General features: G+C 45.6%; 1 protein-coding gene and 1 long non-coding RNA gene across 2 annotated transcripts; one reads left to right on the top strand and one right to left on the bottom strand.

Annotated features, from left to right (window-relative positions):
- Nucleotides 1-348: 348 nt before the first annotated feature.
- On the top strand, nt 349-16468 carry LOC139180364 (uncharacterized). The gene is made up of 2 exons (XR_011564635.1): nt 349-1351; nt 12829-16468. It is a non-coding gene; the product is annotated as an uncharacterized lncRNA (long non-coding RNA).
- On the bottom strand, nt 11586-21570 carry LOC139180361 (collectin-46-like). The gene is made up of 8 exons (XM_070781963.1): nt 21395-21570; nt 20770-20971; nt 16349-16465; nt 15961-16068; nt 15544-15651; nt 15062-15178; nt 14364-14447; nt 11586-12142 (listed from the first exon to the last, which is right to left on the bottom strand). Exons 2-8 carry the CDS (start codon nt 20966-20968, stop codon nt 11760-11762), a joined length of 1116 nt encoding a protein of 371 aa, XP_070638064.1. The 5' UTR covers nt 20969-20971; nt 21395-21570; the 3' UTR covers nt 11586-11759.
- Between the last annotated feature and the right edge of the window lie 2591 nt (nt 21571-24161).

The following is a 24161-nucleotide window of genomic DNA, read 5'->3' as shown; positions in this document are numbered from 1 at the left end:
TCCTCCTTGTATGTTATGGAATCTATGATGTCAGCTTTCCTCAAAGGTACGGAAAGGTCTTCTCTTTTCTATATTGCAATTTTTTGAAGCAAGATCCTGTAGCTCAGGACCTGGACCCCTAAAGCTTGAGCTCTTCTCTATTCTATAAATAACACCCAGCCCCCTCTATTCCAGGATGTTCACACACCACTGAGAGATCTAATCAGCATGGAAGTTGAACTGAACCCTTGCTCTCCTCGCCCCACAAAGACTAATTGTCAGGTCTTATCCTGGTGACTAGACAAACTCTCCTTATATATGGTGACTTTCATTTCAGGAGTCCTATACTTCATCTCGGGAGAAGGCAATGGCACCCCACTCCAGTACTCTTGCCTGGAAAATCCCATGGATGGAGGAGCCTGGTGGGCTGCTGTCTATGGGGTCGCACAGAGTTGGACACGACTGAAGCGACTTAGCAGCAGCAGCATACTTCATCTCTTCCTGCAAGTTGGCTCTATTAACTCCTGCCTCCTAGACTGTCAAATACATCCTTCATGCCTTGGACCCCATTATAGCACAGAATGTGGTATTTCCTTTGTGTTACTTCACATTCCAAGAGAGGCCAGTTCTATTTATGATCAAACCCAGACACTTCTGTTTCAGTAATACCTTTTACTTGTCTCAATTCCACCGACACAGGTGAGAAGAATCAGATTTTAAATGGTCATCACAATGGCTTTCACACAGAGGATCACTGGGCCACTCTCTCTTCCCAGACAGAATCCTTAATGACTGCACAGTTTCTCTAGGGGCTAATCACTGGTGCCATACTGCAGTCCCAGCTACATCCACAGTCCCTGGTGGACTTCATTCGCTGCACTTGCCTCAGAGCTAAGCTGTGTAGCCCCTGGTATTTTTCCAGATGCTTGTGTACATTACTGTTGAAGCTCCCAGATCAGTGGGCCCATGCAGGGTCAGGCCACTCAAGGTGGCTTCCTCTTGTTCTCTGTTCATCCCCCTGCTAGACCAGTCCCTGCTTCACTAACATGACCATCCAAACCTCTTAATTACAGGGCTTAATAGTAACTGCCTGCATGCTTGCTGCCCAGCTGCTGGTTTTCCTGGTACTGATGAGCCAACCTGATGTCAATACCCCTATAAATGGTAGGCTCCTCCCTCAAAGAGTGGAGATTGCCACAGTGTGCCTCCTGCTGCCTGCTGAACATGGCATGTTGTTGCTCCAGGGCCCTTCCTCTTTGGGTGTTTGTCCGATAAGTGGTGGCCATCTCTCCTGCTGTCTCTCAGCTCTTTCTTCGGTCTCAGGCTGGGCATCTACAAGTGTGCAGGCCTGTGTGTTGCAGCCCAACAATTGGTGAGTCAGCCAGAAGGCTGCTGAAAGCCCCGTGAGGGCCAAAATGTTGATGAATACAGATGGGGAAGGAAAAATTATGGGGTTAATCCTGGGGTGGCTGTCCACTAGCATGTGGGTTCCTGTGGAATCTGACTACTGTAAGAGATATTTCTCTCTTCCATTATACTGATGACATCCTGCTAACCTCAGTCTCTTTCCAGTTTAAAAGTAGCAGCCTGGTGCTTTTGGTTCACCTGACTGCATGGGGAGGGCTTGTGATACAGGCAAAACACAAGAGTCTTTCTGACTTTATTGCTTTTTACAAAGTACAAACATACCCCTGACCCACCACCTCTAAAAAATTACAGACACAGGCTTTAGGGACATAAAATTAGGGGCAGGATTGGGAATTGGATGGGGCCAGTCACCCTGAACCGTTCGTTTGGAACCTGTGGAAATGCTGAAATAATAAGAGTAGCCTTGGGCTACACACACACACACACACAAAACACCCCCTCTTTAGCAGCCATGATGTTCAGAAATGGACTGATAAAAATGCCATACCCTGGAGATTCCACCTGCCCTACAGCCCTACCACTGCCAGGCTAGTTGAAGGATGAGCGGACTACTCAAAGAACAACTTATATAGGAAACCCACTGTCTCAACCTGTGAACCAGTAGGCTAACTTCAGTCCCACAAACTTGTAACTAAATATTCCAGGAGCAATCACTCCAGGACCTACATCGGGTTAACCAAAGTCAGCACCATTTGAGTTCAATGATTAACCACCCAAGGTCATTGCCAGCGAATGGTCAGGAGAATAACTCACTTTTTCCTTGCCACAGGATCTACCCCAGAGGGAAGATATTGTTAGTGGCCCTGGGACTGGTAGGGAAGTCCCCCATGTTTTACGTTTGCAGCCCCGTGGGGGTTAGTATTAGTGAAAGAAGGGAACTTACAGATTTCATCTGGCCCCATCTAAGATAATTACGCCAGGCCTCCTTATGGAGAAAGGCACCATTATATTAACACTGTGGTCTGTCACACCCTCTCCAGTATTTGATACTGGCTATGGGGACTGAGGTTGCGTAATGATACTGCAGCCCAGACAAAAACCGTAGACAGAGGTGGCATTATGTCAGAATGGTGCTGCTGCTTGGACTTTCTTAATGGTCATGATTTTCCCTGCATTGAGCCTGATAAACATCTTATATTTTATCTCTAGTCCGAGCAGAGGGAATCTTTTTGCAGACAGGGCAACAACAGTAACCTCACTACTAAATGAGTCTGTTGGGTCCACAGCGAGATGCCTTTGTTGTCTTCCTCTGGAATTCTATCAAAAATTAACCCAATTAATGCCTGGCTCAAAAGTTAGCCCATCTTTTGACTCTCAGCACTCTCTAGTGCTGTGGTGTGTATTGTATGTATGGAATCTGTTTGCAGTGCACCTTGATATACCTGACCCCAGGGATATCAAGGAAGGGGGGGATCAGATATTGTGGGGGTCAGGCAGGTTATGTAGGGGATTAGCAGTCCATTCAAGATAGCTGTTCCCTTGTTCTCTCTATATCCCCTGCTCGACCAGTCCCTGCTTCATATGACTATCCAATCCTCTTAATTATAGGGATTAACTAGAAACTGGCTACACACTTGCTTCTACCTTAGCTTCTGGTTTCCGTGGTAACTGATAAGCCAACCTGATGTCAATTCCCCCTGTAAATGGCAGCCTCTCTTCCTCCAGTGTCACAGATTGCTGCCCTGTCCTGCCTGCCATACATGGTGGCATGTTGCTCTAGGACCCTCCACTTCAGACATGTCGGATCCCCTGTCTAGTAATCACTGATATCTTTTTCACTGTGTCACTCTGTCTTCAGTCTCAAAGCAGGGCATCTACAAGGCTTGCAGGCCTGTGAGGTACAGTTCAACAGCAGTGAACAGGGTGCTTGGGTCCCAGGGAACAGTCAGGGAGGTGGCATTGGGGCCTTCTGCCAGGGCATTCACAGACCTTCTTCTGCTCTGTTCTGTGTGCTGAATTCTTTGATTCTAAAGCCATGTCTAAGTCAGAAAAAAGCAGTGACATGGACATCAGAAAAAGTAGGAATCCAGTTCAGTTTCCCACCAATCTGTCAGGCAGAGGGCAATATCTCTTGGGCCTAATCTTGGGGGTTGTATTTATACCCTTCATCTGGTCCTTGCAAACTACGTACAAATTCAGGGCAAGCGTCTAAGCTGGCTAGCACTGGCTGCTCCATTGGTTGGTTAAAATGGTGGACTCCTCATACACTATTACTCCTCTTTCTCTTCTGTTTCCTGAAAGTTAATGTCTTAATATTTCCCATTTTTCGAGTCCTAGGGTAAATAGTGATCTGCCTCCCAAAGGCCCATTTGAATGGATGGTCAAGAAAGAAAGTTCATGAAACAGTGAAGGATTATCCTTGGTTAAGTGGAAACACAATTGCCTCTGGTTGAGAAATGTTATCTCTCTAAGTTATGAAGATAGTGGTTTGGGCTATATCAGAGTCTAAGTCCTCAGGTATATAGGCATCCCTTATAGCCTTTCCCCTCTCTGCTAAGAGCTGTGATCCAAATGAAAAACCACCTTCTGTGGCTCAGATGCCTTCCATGATACAGACATGGACTGAAATTCATGCCTTCGGTGCCTGTGCCCACTTGATATGACTATAAGTGGACATATGGTCAGACACAGGCTCCCACCAAGTCCAGATTCAAAACACCTGAGACTTTAATCAACACACTTCTTACAAGGCTGTATCAGGAGAGGCACTCTCCTGATGAGGCTGAATTTCCTCTCCTTCCATGGGGAACAGAAGAACACAAGGTCTGGCAAGCCAGTTGAAGGAGGATCATAAGTTCTTGGATACAAATGAGTGTTTCAGAGACTGATATACCCCAAACCACTATCTTCGTAACTTAGAGAACATTTCTCAACCAGAGGCAATTGTGTTTCCACCCCAACCAAGGATAAGGGCACTGACCCAAATGATGAGGTTATTCTGAGGGGTAGAGGAGGGTGGGTTTGGGGCAGTGTCTGTATGGGCTCCCAGGGTTCTCTGGCCCAAGATTCTGATGAACCAATATTGCCTTTGTTTCCATATTTACTTCAGGACTCACCAGTCAGGCAGTCCTCAGCACAGGTGTACTTTCCAGATAAGGGATAAAGTAATAAGGAACATGCCCAACCAGCCTAATCCTTCATTGTTTCATATACTTTCTTTCTTGACCATCCATTCAAATGGGCCTGGAACCACTCAGCCACCTGTGGCCACTTGTGTTTCCAAGGGATGCACATTAACTACTAGGATTTGAGTTAATGCTGACTTGGGCACCCAACAGGTATCAAGATAAATATGTCTTCCTGGGAGTTCCCTGGTATCCTAGTGGTTAGGATTGCCAGCTGTCACTTCTGTGACACGGGTGCAGTGCCTGGTCAGGGAACTGAAATCCCATAAATAACACTGGCAAAAACAAAAACCAGAAAAAGAAAAAAGTCTTCTTCCCCACGTGCTCTCAGACTGAAGTCCCTGTAACCCATATCTTATTGGTTTTGTTTTTGGCTACAGCATGAGAGATCCTAGTTCCCCAACTAGGTATGGAACCCATGCCTCCTGTGTTGGAAGCACAGAGTTTTAACCCCTGGATCTCCAGGGAATTCCCCCATAGCCTATTGGGAACTATAACATTTGTGAAAAATCTTATCTCTAATAAGTTGCTTTATTTGTTGGTAGTCCAAATATGGCTTCTCCTAGAATAGTTTTCTTTCTAGCTCTCTTTGATCACTAGATACATCAAGTTTTATTTCCTTTTTGTGCGGACTATTCCATTCAAAATTATTCTACAGGTCCGATCTTTAACTGTCCTATGTCAACCCCATCTGAAACATTACAAAAAAGAAATCCTGGTCAAAAAACTGGGAAATGTTAAAATGTTATTTTAATCCAGAGATCTCATGCTATTTGTTGTTCATTGTTCTGTAGCATTGGTTGCAGTGATCAAGGACAATGTACCATCAAGTTGACCCTGTTGCTTGCATTCTCGACAGTGTTCACATGTGACTTCATTTTCTACTATGAGGCGAATAACCAGGACAGTTCCCTTCCCCATCAGTGAATGCGCCAAACCAAGTTTTCCTCCATTGGTAGAAGATATAGAAAATTTCATTATGTAATCCTTCATATTCTATGATATAACATGCAAAAATTTCTTAGCTAAATACTCTATATACACTATTGATTCAATCGTGCTAGCCCAGGTTGTCTCTACCTTGACGCTGAGAGATAATGAAAGAGAAATTCAAGCGTACCTGGATTCTAGTTTCTGGAATGCCAATTTCTTTTTTGATTGAAATACACTTGACACACAGCACTGTATAAATTTAAAGTGTTGTTGTTCAGTTGCTCAGTCATGGCCGACTCTTTGCGACCCCATGGACTGCAGCATGCCAGGCTTCCCTGTCCTTCACCATCTCCCGGAGCCTGCTCAAACTCATGTCTATTGTTTCAGTGATGCCATCCAACCATCTCATCTTCTGTTGTCTCCATCTCCCAACAAACCTAAATGTACAACATATTAATTTGATTCATATGTGTATGTAATATGATTTCCATTGTAGTGATAATTAGCACCTCTATCATAAAACTTAATTTCTTTTTAGTGAATGAAATATTACATTCTAGTATCTTAACATACAATAGAATATTGTTGTCTATATTCACTATGTGATGTATTTGATGTCTAGGACATATTTATTACTTGTTGCAAGTTTGTACACTACAAAATATGTTCTAAGTCCCCCCACGCCCCGCTGATTCCCCTAGTAACTGTATACTCTGTTTTTATGAATTTGGCTGTTTTTCATTTCCAAGTGTAAGTCATATCTTATGTATTTGTCTTTCTCTGCCTGACTTATGTCACTTAGTCGAATGTCCTCAAGATCCATCCATGTTGTTGCAAATGTCAGGATATACTTCTTATGTCTGAATAATATTCCATTGTGTGAATGTGTATATCTCATGTTCTTATCCATTCATTTGTTGATGGGCACCTAGTTGTTTTTACATCTGAGCTATTAAGAATAATGCTATAAAAAACATAGGAGTGCATCTATCTCTTTAAAAACCTGTTTTCATTTCCTTTTGCTGTATACCCAGAAATGGAACTGCTAGATCATTGGGTAGATGTGTTTAATTTTTTGAAGAATCTCTGTGTTGTTTTCCATAGTAGCTGAACCGACTTGCATTTCCACAAAGAGCGTACACAACAAGTTCACTTTTCTTTTCCTTCTTGTCGAAACTTGCCATCCCTTGTCCTCTTGGTGATAGCCATCTTAAAGGTGTGAGGTGATAGTTTATTGTGGTTTTGATGCGTATTTCTCTGATTAGTTCCTTCGAAAATCTTTTCATGTACCTGTTAACCATTTATGTGTTTTCTTTGGGAAATGTTTGTTTCATCCCTTTGCCCATTTTAAAATCACATTGCTGTTGAGTTCTATGAGTTCTTCACATGTTTTGGATATTAACCACTGTACTTGGTTTGCAAAAATATTCTCTTGTTGCTTGCCATTTCATTTAATTGTTCCTTTTGCTGTGCAGAGGCTTCTAAATTTGATGTAGTCACGTTGGTTTTCATTTTTGTTGTGTGTGCCTTTGGTGTCATATCTAAAAGCTCATTACCAAGACTGATGTTGAAGAACTTCTACCCTGTTTTCTTCCTGGAGTAGTATGATATCATGCCCTATATTTATGATTGATTTTGAGTTAATATTTGTGACTGTTTTATGATAGTGGTCCAGTTTGATTGTTCTGCAGCTTGATCCAGTTTTCTCAATACCACTGACTGAAGAGACTGTCCTTTCCCCATTAGGTGTTCTTGGCTCCAGTCTCAAACATTTTTACCATATTTATATGGTTTCATTCTGGATTCTTTGTTCTGTTCTACTGGTCTGTGTGTTTATTTTTATTCTAGAACCATATTATTACTCTTGATTTGTGGTGTATTTTTAAATCAGATGGTGTGAATCTCCAACTTTGTTCTTCCTCAGAATTACTTTGGCTACCCAGGGTCTTTTGTGATCCATACAGATTTGGCTCTTTTGTTTCTATTTCTGTGAAAATTTCCATTAGAATTTGAAAGGGATGGAATTAAAACTCTTAAGTGTTGACCTATATCTATAAATTTATTTTCTATATATAAATCTGTGACCATTTCACAATATTCATTATTTCAATCAATGAACATCGAATGTCTTTCCATTTGTTTTTGCCTCTGACTTCTTTCAACAAACCTGTGTACTTTTCATTGAACACATATTTCACTTAAGTGATTAAATTTTTTCTAGGCATTTTATTGTTTTAAGCTATTGAAAAGGTCTAATTTATTTCCTTTCCAGATATCTCATTTTTCGTTATATACAAATACTGATTTCTGTATGTTGATTTTTTTTCCCCGTTTTACTGACTTTGTTTCCAACAATTTTGGTTTGTCTTTGGGATTTTCTATATGTAAAGTTATATGCAAGGGATGACAATTTACTTCTTTTTTATTTAGATGCATTTCATTCCTTTGTGTTGCCTAAATATTCTGGCTGGGACTTCCAGTTCTATGTTGAATAAGAGTGATAAGAGAGGGTATCTTAGCCATCTGTATGTCTCCTTTGGAGAAATGTCTATTTAGTTCTTTGGCCCATTTTTTGATTGGATCATTTATTTTTCTGGAGTTGAGCTGCAGGAGTTGCTTGTATATTTTTGAGATTAGTTGTTTGTCAGTTGCTTCATTTGCTATTATTTTCTCCCATTCTGAAGGCTTTCTTTTCACCTTGCTTATAGTTTTCTTTGTGGTGCAGAAGCTTAAAGTTTAATTAGTCCCATTTGTTTATTTTTGCTTTTATTTCCAATATTCTGGGAGGTGGGTCATAGAGGATCCTGCTGTGATGTATGTCAGAGAGTGTTTTGCCTATGATGTCCTCTAGGAGTTTTATAGTTTCTGGTCTTACGTTTAGATCTGTAATCAATTTTGAGTTTATTTTTGTGTATGGTGTTAGAAAGTGTTCTAGTTTCATTCGTTTACAAGTGGTTGACCAGTTTTCCCAGCACCACTTGTTAAAGAGATTGTCTTTAATCCATTGTATATTCTTGCCGCCTTTGTCAAAGATAAGGTGTCCATAGGTGTGTAGATTAATCTCTGGGCTTCTATTTGGTTCCATTGATCTATATTTCTGTCTTTGTGCCAGTACCATGCTGTCTTGATGACTGTGGCTTTGTAGTAGAGCCTGAAGTCAGGCAGGTTGATTCCTCCAGTTACATTCTTCTTTCTCAAGATTGCTTTGGCTATTCGAGATTTTTTGTATTTCCATGCAAATTGTGAAATTATTTGTTCTAGCTCTGTGAAAAATATTGTTGGTAGCTTGATAGGGATTGCATTGAATCTATAGCTCGCTTTGGGAAGTATACTCATTTTCACTATATTGATTCTTCTGATCCATGAACATGGTATATTTCTCCATCTATCAGTGTCCTCTTTGATTTCTTTCACCAGTGTTTTATAGTTTTCTATATATAGGTCTTTAGTTTCTTTAGGTAGATATATTCCTAAGTATTTTATTCTTTTTGTTGCAATGGTGGATGTAATTGTTTCCTTAATTTCTCAGTTTTCTCATTATTAGTGTATAGGAATGCAAGGGATTTCTGTGTGTTGATTTTATATCCTGCCACTTTACTATATTCATTGATTAGCTCTAGTAATTTTCTGGTGGAGTCTTTAGGGTTTTCTATGTAGAGAATCATGTCATCTGCAAACAGTGAGAGTTTTACTTCTTCTTTTCCAATCTGGATTCCTTTTATTTCTTTTTCTGCTCTGATTGCTGTGGTCAAAACTTCCAATACTATGTTGAATAGTAGTGGTGAGAGTGGGCACCCTTGTCTTGTTCCTGACTTTAGGGGAAATGCTTTCAATTTTTCACCATTGAGGATAATGTTTGCTGTGGACTTGTCATATATAGCTTTTATTATGTTGAGGTATGTTCCTTCTATTCCTGGTTTCTGGACAATTTTTATTATAAATGTATGTTGAATTTTGTCAAAGGCTGTCTCTGCATCTATTAATATAATCATATGCCTTTTATTTTTCAATTTGTTAATGTGGTGTGTTACATTGACTGATTTGTGGATATTGAAGAATCCTTGCATCCCTGGGATAAAGCCCACTTGGTCATGATGTATGATCTTTTTAATGTGTTATTGGATTCTCATTGCTAGAATTTCGTTAAGGATTTTTGCATCTATGTTCATCAGTGATATTGGCCTGTAGTTTTCTTTTTTTGTGGGATCTTGGTCAGGTTTTGGTATTAGGGTGATGGTGGCCTCATAGAATAAGTTTGGAAGTTTATCTTCATCTGCAATTTTCTGGAATAGTTTGAGTAGGGTAGGTGTTCAGTTCAGTTCAGTCACTCAGTCGTGTCCGACTCTTTGCAAACCCATGAATCACAGCACGCCAGGCCTGGCTGTCTACTACCAACTCCCGGAGTTCACCCAGACTCACGTCCATCAAGTCAGTGATGCCATCCAGCCATCTCATCCTCTGTCGTCCCCTTCTCCTCCTGCCCCCAATCCCTCCAAGCATCAGAATCTTTTCCAAAGAGTGAACTCTTCGCATGAGGTGGCCAAAGTACTGGAGTTTCAGCTTTAGCATCATTCCTTCCAAAGAAATCCCAGGGCTGATCTCCTTAGCTCTTCTCTAAATTTTAAGAAGACATACAGATGGCTAAGAAACACGTGAAAGGATGCTCAACATCACTCATTGTCAGAGAAATGCAAATCAAAACCACAATGAGGTACTATTTCATGCCAGTCAGAATGGCTGCTATCCAAAAGTCTTCAAGCCATAAATGCTGGGGAGAGTGGGGAGAAAAGTGAACCCTCCTCCACTGTTAGTGGGAATGCAAACGAGTACAGCCACTATGGAGAACAGTGGGGAGATTCCTTAAAAAAACTGGAACTAGAACTGCCTTATGACCCAGCAATCCCACTTCTGGGCATACACACTGAGGAAACCAGAATTGAAAGAGACATGTGTACCCCAGTGTTCATCACAACACTGTTTATAATAGCCAGGACATAGAAGTAACCTAGATGTCTATCAGCAGATGAATGGATAAGAAAGCTGTGGTACATATACACAATGGGGTATTACCCAGCCATTAAAAACAATACATTTGAATCAGTTCTAATGAGGTGGATGAAACTGGAGCCTATTATACAGAGTGAAGTAAGCCAGAAAGAAAAACACCAATACAGTATACTAAGGCATACATATGGAATTTAGAAAGATGGTAACAATAACCCTGTATGTGAGACAGCAAAAGAGACACAAATGTATAGAGCAGTCTTTTGGACTCTGTGGGAGAGGGAGAGGGTGGGATGATTTGGAAGAATGGCACTGAAACATGTATAATATCATATATGAAACGAATTGCCAGTCCAGGTTCGATGCATGATACTGGATGCTTGGGGCTGGTGCACTGAGACAACCCAGAAGGATGGTATGGGGAGGGAGGAGGGAGTGGGGTTCAGGATGGGGAACACGTGTATACCTGTGGTGGATTCATGTTGATGTGTGGCAAAACCAATACAATATTGTAAAATAATTAACCTCAAATTAAAATAAATTAAAAAAAAGAGAGGGTATCTTTCTGACTCAGCTGGTAAAGAATCTGCATGCAAAGTAGGAGACCTGGGTTTGATTCCTGGGTTGGGAAGATCCCCTGGAGAAGGCAAAGGCTACCCAATCCAGTATTCTGGCCTGGAGAATTCCATGGACTGATTAGCCTATGGGCTGACAAAGAGTTGGACACTACTGAAAGACTTTCACTTTCACTTTCCTTGTCTTGACAATGATCTTGGAGAAAAATCTTTTTCTTTTTCACCATTGTGTAGAGTGTTAGCCAGAGCTGAGATGCCTGCTCCTCTCTGTGGATGTCCAGGAGAGGAGGAGAGAAGAGTGAAAGAGGCTGAAGGATAAAAAGATTGAAGGCAGGAGAGGAAAGGGAAGGATGTAGCAGTGACTAGTGGGGTCAAATGCAGTCCATATTTGGCAGACGTGCAGGGCTAGACACCTGTCTTGTTGAGGAGGAGACTCTGAAGTTTTCAACAAGGGCATCTTGGAGACCTCCTTTTAGCCTTTCCCCTGAGTCAGCAAGCTGCCCCCCACCCCCGCCCTTTTTTGTGATAAATCTTCCAGATGTGAAGCCAGTTTCAAACTTTATTCTGAGGGAGGAGTTCCATAGGAGGCCTGGCTTGTGGCCTCATCCCGTGGCTCAGTGGGGAAGCTGTGAGCAGCAGAGGGTCAACTTTTTATTGGGATGTTGGCAGCTCACAGCTCTGGGCACTGCCCCTTCCCTGGGGTGGGTGGGGGAGCTCAAAACTCGCAGATCACAAGGAGTGGCTCACTGCAGGGTATGTCATTCCACTTGCCCTCCCGATAGATCTGCACACAGTTCTCTGGTTGTCCAGCATTGTTGTTGTTGGGCTCCCCACTGGCCCAGTTGGAATAGACCAGTGACTCCCCCGTGGGGTAGGTGAACTTGCCCTCCGTGGAGATGTCATTCATGCTCAGGAAAGCATCATTGTTCTTGGCTCTGACCAGCTGTGCCACGGCCTCGTTCTCAGCTGCAGAGCGTGGGGAGGCCAGCTGTCCCTTAGCCTCTCTGCAGATCTGCTGGGCATCCGAATATGATTTTACAGCACCTGCCGTCTTGAAGATCTTCTCCCCGACAGCCTGGCCATCAGGGAAGAGCACCGCTAGGGGAAGAGGAGATTCAGGTTGGGGATGCGGCAGCACCTAGATCTTGTGCTTCAACTGGAGTCCCCAGCTCCCACGAGGGTACCAGGGCACCAGATAGAACAAAAGCAAGGCATTTTAATTACTGTGTAAATAGGAAAGACTTTGGCAAGGAAATGACACTGTAGAGTCCTGGGCAGTTCCTGAGAGTGTGGAAAACACCAACCAGGTGGCTCACTCTCACCCTTGCATGATGACTGGGCATGTGGAGTTGTCTGAGCCATTCTGTGCTGTGTGAAGGGGTGAGGAGAAAGGGGAGGACAGAGGTGCATCTGAGAGCAGCCAAGTGCTGACCTCTGCACTGGGGGCTGTCCAGTTTTGGCTTCCATATGCTCGCAGGTGAACCTATGGCCAGTCAGCCTCCCTGGACCACTGAGCAGAGGATGACGGCATCTGAGAGCTCTATGTGGGGGCGGGAGGGCAGGGTGGGATCAGCTTTGGAGAGACTCCTGTCTGGGCTTCAGAAAGTCATGTGTTCAGCCCTACCCTGGCAATGACAGCCCAGGTGACAAGGGAAAGTCACTTCTCTTTTCAGAGTCTAATCCCTTATTTCCAAGGAAAAGGTACACTGCAAAACAGCATCCCCGATGTGACGTGTTAAGTATCTCTTTTTCTTCCATCCCATCCACACCACTCTGACTTCCAGGGTCTGCATGGAAATCTTCTGGGCTCCTAAGAGGGCTCACTGGACTGGTTCTGAACCCAGGCTGCACCCTAACCCACTGCCCTTTTCCTCTGAGTAGCTTCAACAAGCAATCGGAGACCAGATTTTCCACGTAATCAGGATGGCGCCCAGACAGCCCCAGACAAGGTCAGTGCAAGCTTGTGTGCCGTGATTGGTTTATGTCCCATGCATCTGGGTGTGTGTGTGTGTGCATGCTTGAATACATCCGTGTGTCCATCTGAAGGTACATGGGCTGACTCAAGGTCCTCAGGATGGGTGTGCATATGTCTGCATGTGTGTTCATGTATGTAGGTGGTGTGGACTGAGTGATGGTGTTTAGGTACACACAGGTGGCCAGCACATATGCCCAAGTTCACCTTTGTTTATATAAGTCTGCATGAAGGCTTAGGTTTTAAGTTGTGCCCAACTCTTTTTGACCCCATGTACTGAAGCCCACCAGGGACTTCTGTCCATGAGATTTTTCCAGGCTAGGATATTGGAGTGGTTTGCCATTTCCATTCCAGGGGATATTCCCGACCCAGAGATCAAACCCAGGTCTCCTGCAATGCAGGAAGATTCTTTACCAGCTGAGCTACCAGGGAATGAGGTAGTACATTGGTATGTAAATATGATTGTGCAAGAAGGAAGACATAAACTGCTGAGAATTCTCATCCCACTACTTCAGTACTTAGTTGGCTTGAGTTCTTAGTGGCCAACCCTATGTCTCACCCAATCAGGCCCCTTAATGCTCTGCTTCTTCAGAAAACTCTACTTTTTTTGGATCAGTGAGGTTTGATAAGTGATGTGCATTCAAAGCTGTCATCAGGGAGAGCAGAGAAGGAGGAAGGGCAGTTGATGGAGCATCCCAAAGACGCAGGGCACTCAGGTGTGTGCTCCAAGAGGCCTCTGCCTGCTTAGGATCCAGGCTTAGGGAAGAATCTCTGCTTTAACTCCCCAAGAGGTGCAGGGGAGTCCAGGACTGGCCAGAGACTGGAGGCAGCCTATTCCTTCCAGACCCAGGGACATCTTTAGGGTAAGATACTTAGTGGCCACACACCAAGGATAGGTCTGAGCAGCCTTGAACCCCACAGGCATCATCCCACCCTGGATCTCAGGATCATGTCTGGATTCTCTGCTACTCTGGACTGTGCAGCTTCTTCTCTGGATATTTTCACACCAGGCACCACAGAGGGAAGAAATGCATTCTGGGTTGGGTGACCCCTTGTCTGTCCTAGGAACCTGCCCAGGGTAGGCTGTGGTGAAGGTCTGCTGAACTGGTGACATGGACCGCATCCTCCTCCTTGTCCTGTGCATCTACTTGAGCTTCTGGAGCATGTGGGGTACAGCTCTGTCCCAGCCCTGTCCTAACCCCACCTCCTGCCCCAGGTCTAGGTCCAGTCCCAGTCATGGTCCCAGCAAGTCCAATTTAGACCCAGCAAAGAGAACTACAAGCCAAGCCTAGACTAAGTCTGAGGCCCACGCTCAGGGCCTGGCAAGAATCAGGTCCAGGAACTCACCTTTCTTATACTGAGAGAAGGCATTTTGGAAGTGTTGCAGCTGTCCGTCTAAGATTGTCACCCACTGCCTGAGAGCATTGACCTCTGCAGGAGAGAGAGGCCAAGTGAAGACAGATCCAGAACAGCCTGGGGTCACTCAGAGCCCAGGCCTCAAGGGAAGAGTGACCAGGTGAAGATGCAAGTTGGGGGTGGGGTAAGGAGGTGGAACAGAGGCCTAGGAAGTCCACCTCTGCTGACCTAGCTGGCCTCTGTGTCCACGGGATTTCCTGGGGTTCTCTTGTGAACAGTATCCCTGACAGGTCCCTTGCCTCACTGACAGTGAACCAGATGTCATTTTAATTCCAAATTCTAGGAATCTGATAGCACTTCCTTTTGCATTGCAGGGGGTGGTATGGTTGTAGGAGAGGAATACACATAGCTTGAGTATTTCCCATCCACTGAGTTATTGATGTTCAAAGTTATGTGATGAACTGGAGAGGGAGGTTAGCTTGTCATAAAGATCAGATAGAAAATCTGCTCAGGTTGTCTTCCAGTGAGTCATAGAGGCTAAGACCAGAGTCCCCCTCACCATACACCCTGTCAACCTTTCCTGCTTTGATCCCAACCTGTAACTAAATGGGTTACCTGAGAGGAGAGCTGAGCTGAATAAGGCCGCCTCCCTGCCCCACACCCTAATGGGGCCCCCAAGGCTTCCTTACCTGTAAGCCCACTCTCCCCCTTTGCTCCTCTTTCTCCAGGATCACCTCTGTCCCCCTTCAGTCCTGGGGGGCCCCTGGCACCTGAAGGGCCCTGCGGACCTATGGCTCCAGCAGGCCCTGGATAAGAGAAGTAGAAATGGGTGAGTGCTGAACATATATTTTAGCATTTTTGTGCCCCCCCCCCCCCACAGCCTCCACACATGGACTGTCATATGCCCAGGAGTACACCCTCCCACACACAAATGTCCCTCTGTGCCTGGAACCTCTGCTTGCATCCTCTCTATACACTGACTGTCCCATAACCTAACAACTAGCCTTCCCTGAATACAGACAGTCCCTGCTGCTCACACCACCCTCTCCCTGGAGACGGGCAGTTCCCAAAACCCAACACTGGCTCTCTCCCTGGAATGCCGGCTCTGACATGATGGCTGGTGGTGGTGGGCACAAGGGAATATGAGCCCAGCCCCATATCCATTGCTCACCTGCTTCCCCAGCACGTCCAGGGGCTCCAGTCTCCCCGGGGGCACCTCTCTCTCCTTTGAGACCTGCGGGGCCTGGGGAGCCCTGCATGCCTGGGGCACCCACTCCTCCTGAGGCAGAAACACATTGGAGAAACATGGCTGAGAGGGTGCTCAGCAGGTACCATTTCTTCATCAGTGCAGCTTGTCACCCATAGCTCCAGGTGAGAGAGTGACCTGGGAGACTGCTCCTGACTGCTAGGTCTCCTCTAGGAGATTCAGTCAGTGTGGGAATGTGGGAGGTGAGGCCCAGGCCAGGCCTACCAGGCACGGACGTTCCAGGCTTTTCCAGGCACTGTGCACATACCCTGCTCCCTACCAGGGCTGCCAATGTCACCCCTCCCTTCTCCCTCCCTCACCCACCTCATACCACCCTCCTACCTTTGGGCCCAGTCTCTCCTTTGGGGCCTGGTGTGCCTGGAGGTCCCATGCTTCCCTGCCTCCATGAGGGGCCCTCTCTTCCAGCTGGACCAGGCATACCTGGAGGCCCTGGGAAAAAAAAACCAGCCCCGTCAGTGACACTGAATGTCCTCGGAACGGAGTGCATAAAAGATGGGGCTGTAATAGAAGTCAGACAGGCAGCCTCCTCCTAAAGATGTTGCCCTCACTCTCCACCCTCCCCATGAGCTCCAGTCTTCCCTGAGATAACCCTGTGCCAACTTGAGAATGACCTTCCTCTTCCTGTGGTAGAATCTCTGCACGCCTACTGCCATGGCCTAGCAGCAGCACACCATCTGCAGACACCTGCATTCCATGCCCAGCTGCTTACCAGGTGGTCCAGGGTCTCCCTTTGGTCCGGGTTCTCCAGCAGAGCCATTGTCCCCTTTCAGCCCAATGGGGCCAGCTGGTCCAGGCCTCCCTGCTCGTCCTGCAGGTCCTGGTGAACCTGTGGCCGCAGAAGAGATGGACATAAAGCTGATCCCGGCCCAGGAGGAGCCAGCTGCCTGCAGGGTCAGGGCCTTGGCATTCTTTCAGGGTTCTGTAGGGTGTAGACACTGCCCTTCCAGGTGACTGGTCCAGTGGCTATCAAGAAATGCGTGTCCACATCTCCATTTTACAAGTGAAGAAACAGGCTTGCTGAATTGATGGCAGATCCAAACCAAGACTCACCTGGCTTTGCATACAATGCACCTGCCCCTGCCCCAAGGCCATGGTATTTATGGCAGTTAAGTCTGTCAGCTTTTACCCTGGACCATGGACTCCCTGCCCTCCCCCCTTCCCAGAACCAAAGTTTATGGCAGAAATGACACCTGACACTTACCACCAGAGAAATAGAAATCAAAAGCACAAAGAGCTGTCACCTCACACCTCTCAGAATGGCTATTATCAGACAGCAAATAGGAAGTGCTGGAGAAGTAGAGAAAAGGAAAGCTTTGTGCAGTAGGGATGCAAATGGAACAGCCACTATGGAGACAGCATGGAGGTTTCTCAGAAAGTTAAAACTAGAGCTACCGTAGAATCCATCAATTCCGCTTCTCAGCATATAACTAAACAAAATGAAAATACTAACCTGAAAAGATATATGTACCCCCAAGTTAATTGCAGCGTCATTCATGGTAGCCCAGACATGGATGTAGCCTAGAGCCCAAGTATCTGTGGATGGATGAATGGATGTAGAAAATGCAGGGTGCGTATACAAAGGAACATTATTCAGCCATAAAAGGGAATGAAATCTTGCTATTTGCAGCAACACCGGTGAACCTTGAAGGCACTATGCTTAGTGGAATAAGTCACAGGGAAGGGCGGTACCATACGATCTCACTTACATGTGAAATCTAAGAAAACAGATGAACAAAAACAACTTACTCACAATACAGAGAACAGATTTGTGGTTGCTAGAGGTGGGGTTGAGAAGTCGGCACAATGGATAGAAATCTTCAAAAGGTACAAGAGTTCAGTTAAACAATTGAGTCCCAGGAATATAATGTACAGTGAAGTTACTATAGTTAGTAATCCTGGGTTGCATGCTTGAACATTGCAGAGCAAGCAGATCTTAAAAGCTCTCATCACACACAAATCGTAACTATGTGTGTTGATGACTTATTGTGACATCATTTCACAATATATGCAAATATGAATTCATTATGATGTACATCTGATTCTAATATATTATAGATCAATTGTATTTAATCCCAAAAAAACAAACTATGTAACATGCTTTTAACATTATGGAAGATAGATGACATTATTGTTCATTATTAAGTGATAAAAGTAAGTTATAAACACTATTTAATATTCGGTTTCTTCACCATGTCCATGCATGTGTCAGGCATGTGCACATGTAACACACATTGAAAAAACCACAAGAAGAGCATAGACAAGTGTTATCATTTGTTCTTTCTAAGGGGCACAATTCAGGCAATTTAAATTTTCATCTTTTTGTATTTAGTGACCACATGCTAATTTGCTTTCGAAAAATGACCAAACATTTCAAAACATCACATTACCTTAAGAAGGCTGCCTAAGTCTGAAATTATGAGATTTGCCTTCAAAGACTAAAGGGAGAAATGCCTATTGATTCAAGAATTATACACTCAATTCTGTGAGTTTGGTTATTCTTTTTTCATTGAGATTAAATTCACATAATATAAAAATAACTTTATTTTCTTTTACTGTGTTGTGTAGCTTGCAGGCTCTCAGTTACCCAACCAGGGATTAAACCTGAGGCCTGGCAGTGAGAGCACTGAATCCTAACCACTGGACCTCCAGGAATTACCTGTAATTAATCATTTAAAGTATACAAATCAGTGGCATTTAGAACATTGACATAGTTGTACAACTACCACTACTCTTTAGTTCAAGACTATTTCATTAATCCCAAAGAAAACCTCATACCCATACTCCCTCCCTGCCTCCTCCTAAGCCCTGGCTACCTTTATGCACCTGCCTGTCTCTGTTACCTATTCTGGATATTTTATATAAATATATACAGTATATGACCCTTCGTCTCTGCCTCTTTAAACCAGGAGTGACATTCTTGAGGCTCATACAATTTGTAGCACATCTCAGTACTTCGTTCCAGTCTATGGCTGAGTAATGTTCTATAGTATGAACACAATACATTTTTTTTATTCATTCACCCTGGATAAATGTTGATAGACACTTGGGTTGTTTCTACCTTTTGACTGTTGTGAGTAAGCATTCATGTGCAAAAAGACAACAAAAGAAATCTGTCAGTTACTACTAACTTATTCATTCACTTATTTGTTCATTTCCTCATTATTTCATTTCTCTGTTCACTGAGAATCTCTCTGTGGAACATGGCTCTCTGCCTAGCACTGAGCAGGAAGTAAATGTCAGCACCAGGTCCTGCTCTACAAGGAACTTGTCACTGAAGTTTAAACTGTGAGGCACAGGTAATGAGTGAAGAAAACAGCTTATGAGATATCCCTCATCCCGTCCCAGCACCCCCAACCCATGGACACACACGTACTCATAGGGAACAGGACTTCAAGGCTGAAGAGGATTCAGAGCCCTGGAGAGGAGAGGTGACATTTCAGATCTGGAAACCACTCCCCCAGGGTAAGAAGGGCCAGGCTTGCCTGGGCCAAGAATGTGCAGGTGGAGGGAGACTGGGGTATTTGGTGGGTGGTGAGAGCCTCTGTGCTGGACATTGGGTCCTGCTCTTAGCTCCAGATCTCGCTAGGCAATCAATGGGAGCCCGGAGGATGGGCCCCGCATCCCAGACCTCTGGTGCACTGTGCTCAGGCAGAGACACCTGGTCCCTGGTTGAGCCTCTCCTTGGCTCCCCCCTGGCTGGGGAGGGCAGCAGGTACCTGGGAAGCAAGTCACTCCTTAGAAGGGAGCATTAGAGGTTGCCCATCCTTTGCACAACCATGGTGGCCATGAGAGCAGGGAGGTAGAGGAAGGGATACTTTTCAATTCAAGGCCCCTCGGGGAGCTAGAGAGAGCTGGCATCTTGAATACCACCCCTCCTCTGAGATCACTTCTAGGAGGCCTGCTCTAGCCCCAGCCCATTCATGTTGGAAGCTACTTTCTTTCTAAAAGACAGATACTTGTCTCTTACCCTACAAATCCTGGGGATATTATGTGTTCTTTTCAGCTTTAATGTTGTTCATTTCTTTCCTCTCCAATCAAAACACAAACTCCAGAAAGTTAAAAGACCTCAGTTGATCCCCAATCTCCCTGGCCCAGGGCCATGGTGGTCCCCTTGTCCTTGTCGCTGGTTCATCAAATTCTCACTTCTTGCCAGTAAAAACCAGATCTTCTCCTGTGGGACAGTGTTTCCAGAAAATTGCCTTAATAATCAGTACATTTGGAAACTTCAGGCTAATTCAGCTGGTTGGGACAGCAGAAGGATAAAACTTTATCTTGAAGACCCAAAAAAGAAATGAAGCCTTTGCTCAATTCTTTGTCACTAGTTGGTTGATATTATTCTCATCTACAGATGATTAAACTGAAACTTACAACACTGTCATCAGTTCAAAAATATTTGACATTCTGCAGAGGCAACATTTAATATGAATGATCAACAGTTAAGCTTTGTAGGGTGTGTACTCAGTCACATCTGACTCTTTGTGGATTCCTGACAGATTCCTCTGTCTATGATATTCTCCAGGCAATAACAGAGTGAGTTGCCATTTTTATCCAGGGGATTGTCCCAACCGTGGGATGAAACCCACATCTCCTATGTCTCCTACATGAGTGTACTAAGTCACTTCAGTTGTGTGCAACCCAGTGGCCCAAAGCCCGCCAGGCTCCTGTGTCCATGGGATTCTCCAAGCAAGAATACAGGAGAGGGTTGCTATGCCCTCCTCCAGGGGATCTTTCTGACCCAGGGATCGAAACTACATCTCTTACATCTCCTTCACTGGGAGTCAGGTTTTTTTTTTTTACCACTAGTACCACCTGGGACGCCCAATGAGTTCTGGAGCAGGGGACTCCAAATACCAGTCACTCGCTCATTCTTTGTACCTTCTTGGGGTGTTAGGGTCAGAAGATCCTAGGGGAGGAACCAGGACAGGTGGTTATGGAGCTGGGGACTTGGGCAAGTCATTCTTTGCCAACCAGTAAAGCCATGATTTAGGTGGACTGAAAATTTGGGGGAAACCTCCCCTCTTGGGAAGACCATCTTCAAGGTTTCCACTAAAGAAGATTCAGAGTTGAGGTTGGTTACAATTCCATTGCCCACCCCTTCCTATCAGGGCAAGCCCATGGTCCCAACTCTACCTGGATCTCCCTTCTCCCCCCGGGGGCCTTCTCTCCCATCTTGTCCATCACGACCAGGCAAGCTACCCTCCACGGGGCTACACATAACCAGGGTACAGGCGTTGGCCAGTGTTTTCTGGGAATAGATCGTCATTTCTGCTCCCAGGGATCTCCAGGGCTGTGTGAGCAGGAGCAGCACGGAGAGTGGGAGGAGAAGCATGTCCTAGGCAGAGGAAAAGAGAGGAGGGGGGGTGCTCTTGGTCCAAGGACGAGGATTAGGGCTGGCCCAGCTCCTGGAGGTCAGGAGAAGCCCTTTCCCCATCTCTTCTCCCACCCTCTGGGGCCAAGAGTAGCAGGGCTTCAAAAGCAGTTTAAGCAAAGTTAGGATGAGGTCTGGCCAGGGAGGTCATGAGTGGACCAGCTGGGCAAATGACCTGCTCTGCCAGCAGCATGAATCTACTCCCAGATGCTCTGTGTCATCCCTTTTTGGGCTTGTCATCCCTGCCAAGGGCACTGTGGCCAGGATGCAGAAATCCTCATTGAGGCCATTGTCACACAAAGAGGGACTCACTGAGGGCCCTCGGGTGGGACCCTTCCCTCTCTGGCCTCTTTATCCCTTTTTATACCAGTAAGTCGGTTGCTTTACCTCTTACAATGCTGGCTTGTTTCCTCTCACTTGCTGCTCTAGACAGGCTACTACTGGAGTCTGCAGTGCTATCTGAAAAGAAAGCCAGAGTCCTAATGCTTGGTAAGGTCTGTCCTGAGCACAGAAAGGTGCATGACTGCTTTTTTTCCCAGGATTTGTCATTCATGTGCTCCACCAGGAAAGTTCCTCGTATACCTAGAGTCCTGCTCAGACCTCTTAAGAGGACCTGGGACGGGGGCCTCTTGGTAGAGAGGACGTGTGAGATGGGTGCCATCAGGGGGAAGCTGGCTTCAAAGGAGGAAAGCCGGTGTCCAATAGAGCTTCTGGTTACCATCGGAAAGGGACTCAGGAGCTAAGTGAGATCAGGGTGCAGGATGTGGGTCACTCCCAGTGTTGGGCTTCTTTCTTCTCTCAGAGAGAAACTGTAATGTTTAGAGCATGGAAAATAATCATGGGAGTTGCAGAGACCTGGAAGAAAGCCCGAGGGACCTGTGCAAAGGACCGAGAATTGCCAAGCAGGCTGATGCAGTGGGAGGGAAGGGGTTTCCTAAGCAGAGAAGTGCCTCCTTCCAAGAGGATGATGAATTGCATTTACCCTGGGGACTTCCAGACAATGGCATCAGACATCTGGTTGTATGTCACATTCAACTCTCCCCCTCTCCCTGTCCTGGAAAGACATCTCCCACCAAACAAAGGGAGCAGAGAGAAGAGCACCCCTTATTGCCTCATTTGCTCCCACCACCAGCACTGAACCTCCTAGAGTGGAAGATCTACACACACCCTGCCGCCTTCAACCACCTACATAGGCAAGGAGATATTCACTGCATATGGAAAACAAATTAAGAGGCAAGGACAGAGACACTCACAATTGCTTCCTGTAAGGGTCCAGAATGTCCAGGCAAGTTAGAGTTCCTGGGTAAGCACTGGCTCTTTATATCTGCCCTGTAACTTGACCCTAAGCCCCAGTTTCCTGAGAATTCTCTTCGGGAAGTAGGGTAATTTCCTTATTATTGACTCACTCAGTCACACCCCCACCTGAGCTCAGGTGTCCACCTGGGTTCTGGACACCTGCCACTAACGTTGACAGGACTAAACACACATTAGAGTCCAAAGAGCACCCTCAGCCCAGGATCTCATGGATTCCCCACTTCAGCCTTGTAAGTAAAATGGCAGCATCGGTGTCTGTATTTCATGATGTCCAGGGATCCAAGGTCCAGAGAAGAACAGTAAGTTGTACAGCGATCTACAACTCTTGCAAAAGCAGCCTTCCTCTGCAGAGTCCAAGAGCTAGCACCCTGCGGCCACTTCTCTTCCACCTTCATCTCAACATTACTGCTCAGACGCTAAGAAAGAGCTGGGAGCTGCTTGGCCAATCTGAGCAGAAGTGGGGCAGGTGAAGGGCTGCTGAGGCAACAGCCTGTGGGAGACAGCATCTCGGCGAGTTGCCATCTGGCAGGGGTCACTCTTTTGCTTTATGCTGTAGATCTAGGACTACTCTCCACTTGCCTCAAGATGGCTTTCTACGCTCTCTGTTCATCTCCTACCCAACCCTTTTTCACTCACTGCTGCTGCTAAGTCACTTCAGTATGTCCGAGTCTGTGTAACCCCATAGACGCACATGACTATCCAGTTCTCTTAATTATAGGGTGTAATGGCAACTGCCTACATGCTTGCTGCCCCAGACACTGGTTTCCCTGGTAACTGATGAACAAACTGACATCAACTCTCTGTTAGACTGGTAGGCTCCTCCCTCAAGCGGTGAAGAGTGCCTCCACGTCCTTCCTGCTCTCTGCTGAACATGGTATGCTGTTGAGCTAGGACCCTTCTTTTCTGGACACGTAAGATTTCCTATCTAATAAGCCATGGACATCTTTGTCCCTGTCTCCCAACTCTTGCTTCGGTCTCAAGGCTGGGCATCAACACGCGTGCACAGCTGCAGGGTGAAGCTCAACAATTGGTGAGTCAGCCAGAAAGCTACAGAAAATCCCGTGAGTGCAGAGATGTTGGAGAATGAGGACAGGAAGGGAAAGTTGTGGGGATAATACCAGGGTGTCATTCCCCTAGCAAGTGGGCTCCTGTGAGAGATATCTTTCTCTTCCATTAAACTGATGGCATCCTATTAACCTCAGTTTCTTTCCAGTTTAAAAGTAGCAGCCTGGGCTTGTGCTTCACCTGACTGCCTGGGGAGGGCTTGTGATACTGGCAAAACACAAGAGCCTTTCTGGTTTTATTGTTTTCTACAAAATACAAACATACCCCTGACCCACCACCCCTAAACAATTACAGGCTTTAGAGACACTAAGTGGGACAGCTTGTGAATTGGCCATGGTCGGTTACCATGAAGGGTTTGGTTAGGACCTGTGGCAATGGCGAAAGAAAAAGAGTGCCCTTGGGCTTCTGGTCCCAGGTGTGGGAGGGGGTAGAGCAGGGATATAGTGCCAAGGAACAAGGCTCTATGCGGCCTACATGCTTTACAACAGGTGGAAGCTGCTACAGTGGGCCTACTCAACTTGCTGAGCAATGCAAAAAACACCGCTTTAGTGGCCATGAAGTTCAGGAATGGGCTGATAAGAATGCCATACTCAGGCATTTCTGCCTGTCCTACAGCCCTACTGCTGCCAGCCTAATGGACGAGTGGACTGAGTAAGCAACAGCAGATACAGGGACCCACTGTCTTGACCTGTGAACCAAGAGGCTAGCTTAAGTCACAGAGCTTTTCATTAAATATTCCAAGAGCAGTCAGCACAGGGCGTACCTACCTTGTATT

Source organism: Bos indicus, chromosome 28 (assembly GCF_029378745.1).
Source record: "Bos indicus isolate NIAB-ARS_2022 breed Sahiwal x Tharparkar chromosome 28, NIAB-ARS_B.indTharparkar_mat_pri_1.0, whole genome shotgun sequence".
NCBI lineage: Eukaryota > Metazoa > Chordata > Mammalia > Artiodactyla > Bovidae > Bos > Bos indicus.
This window is presented reverse-complemented; position numbering and strand designations above follow the sequence as displayed.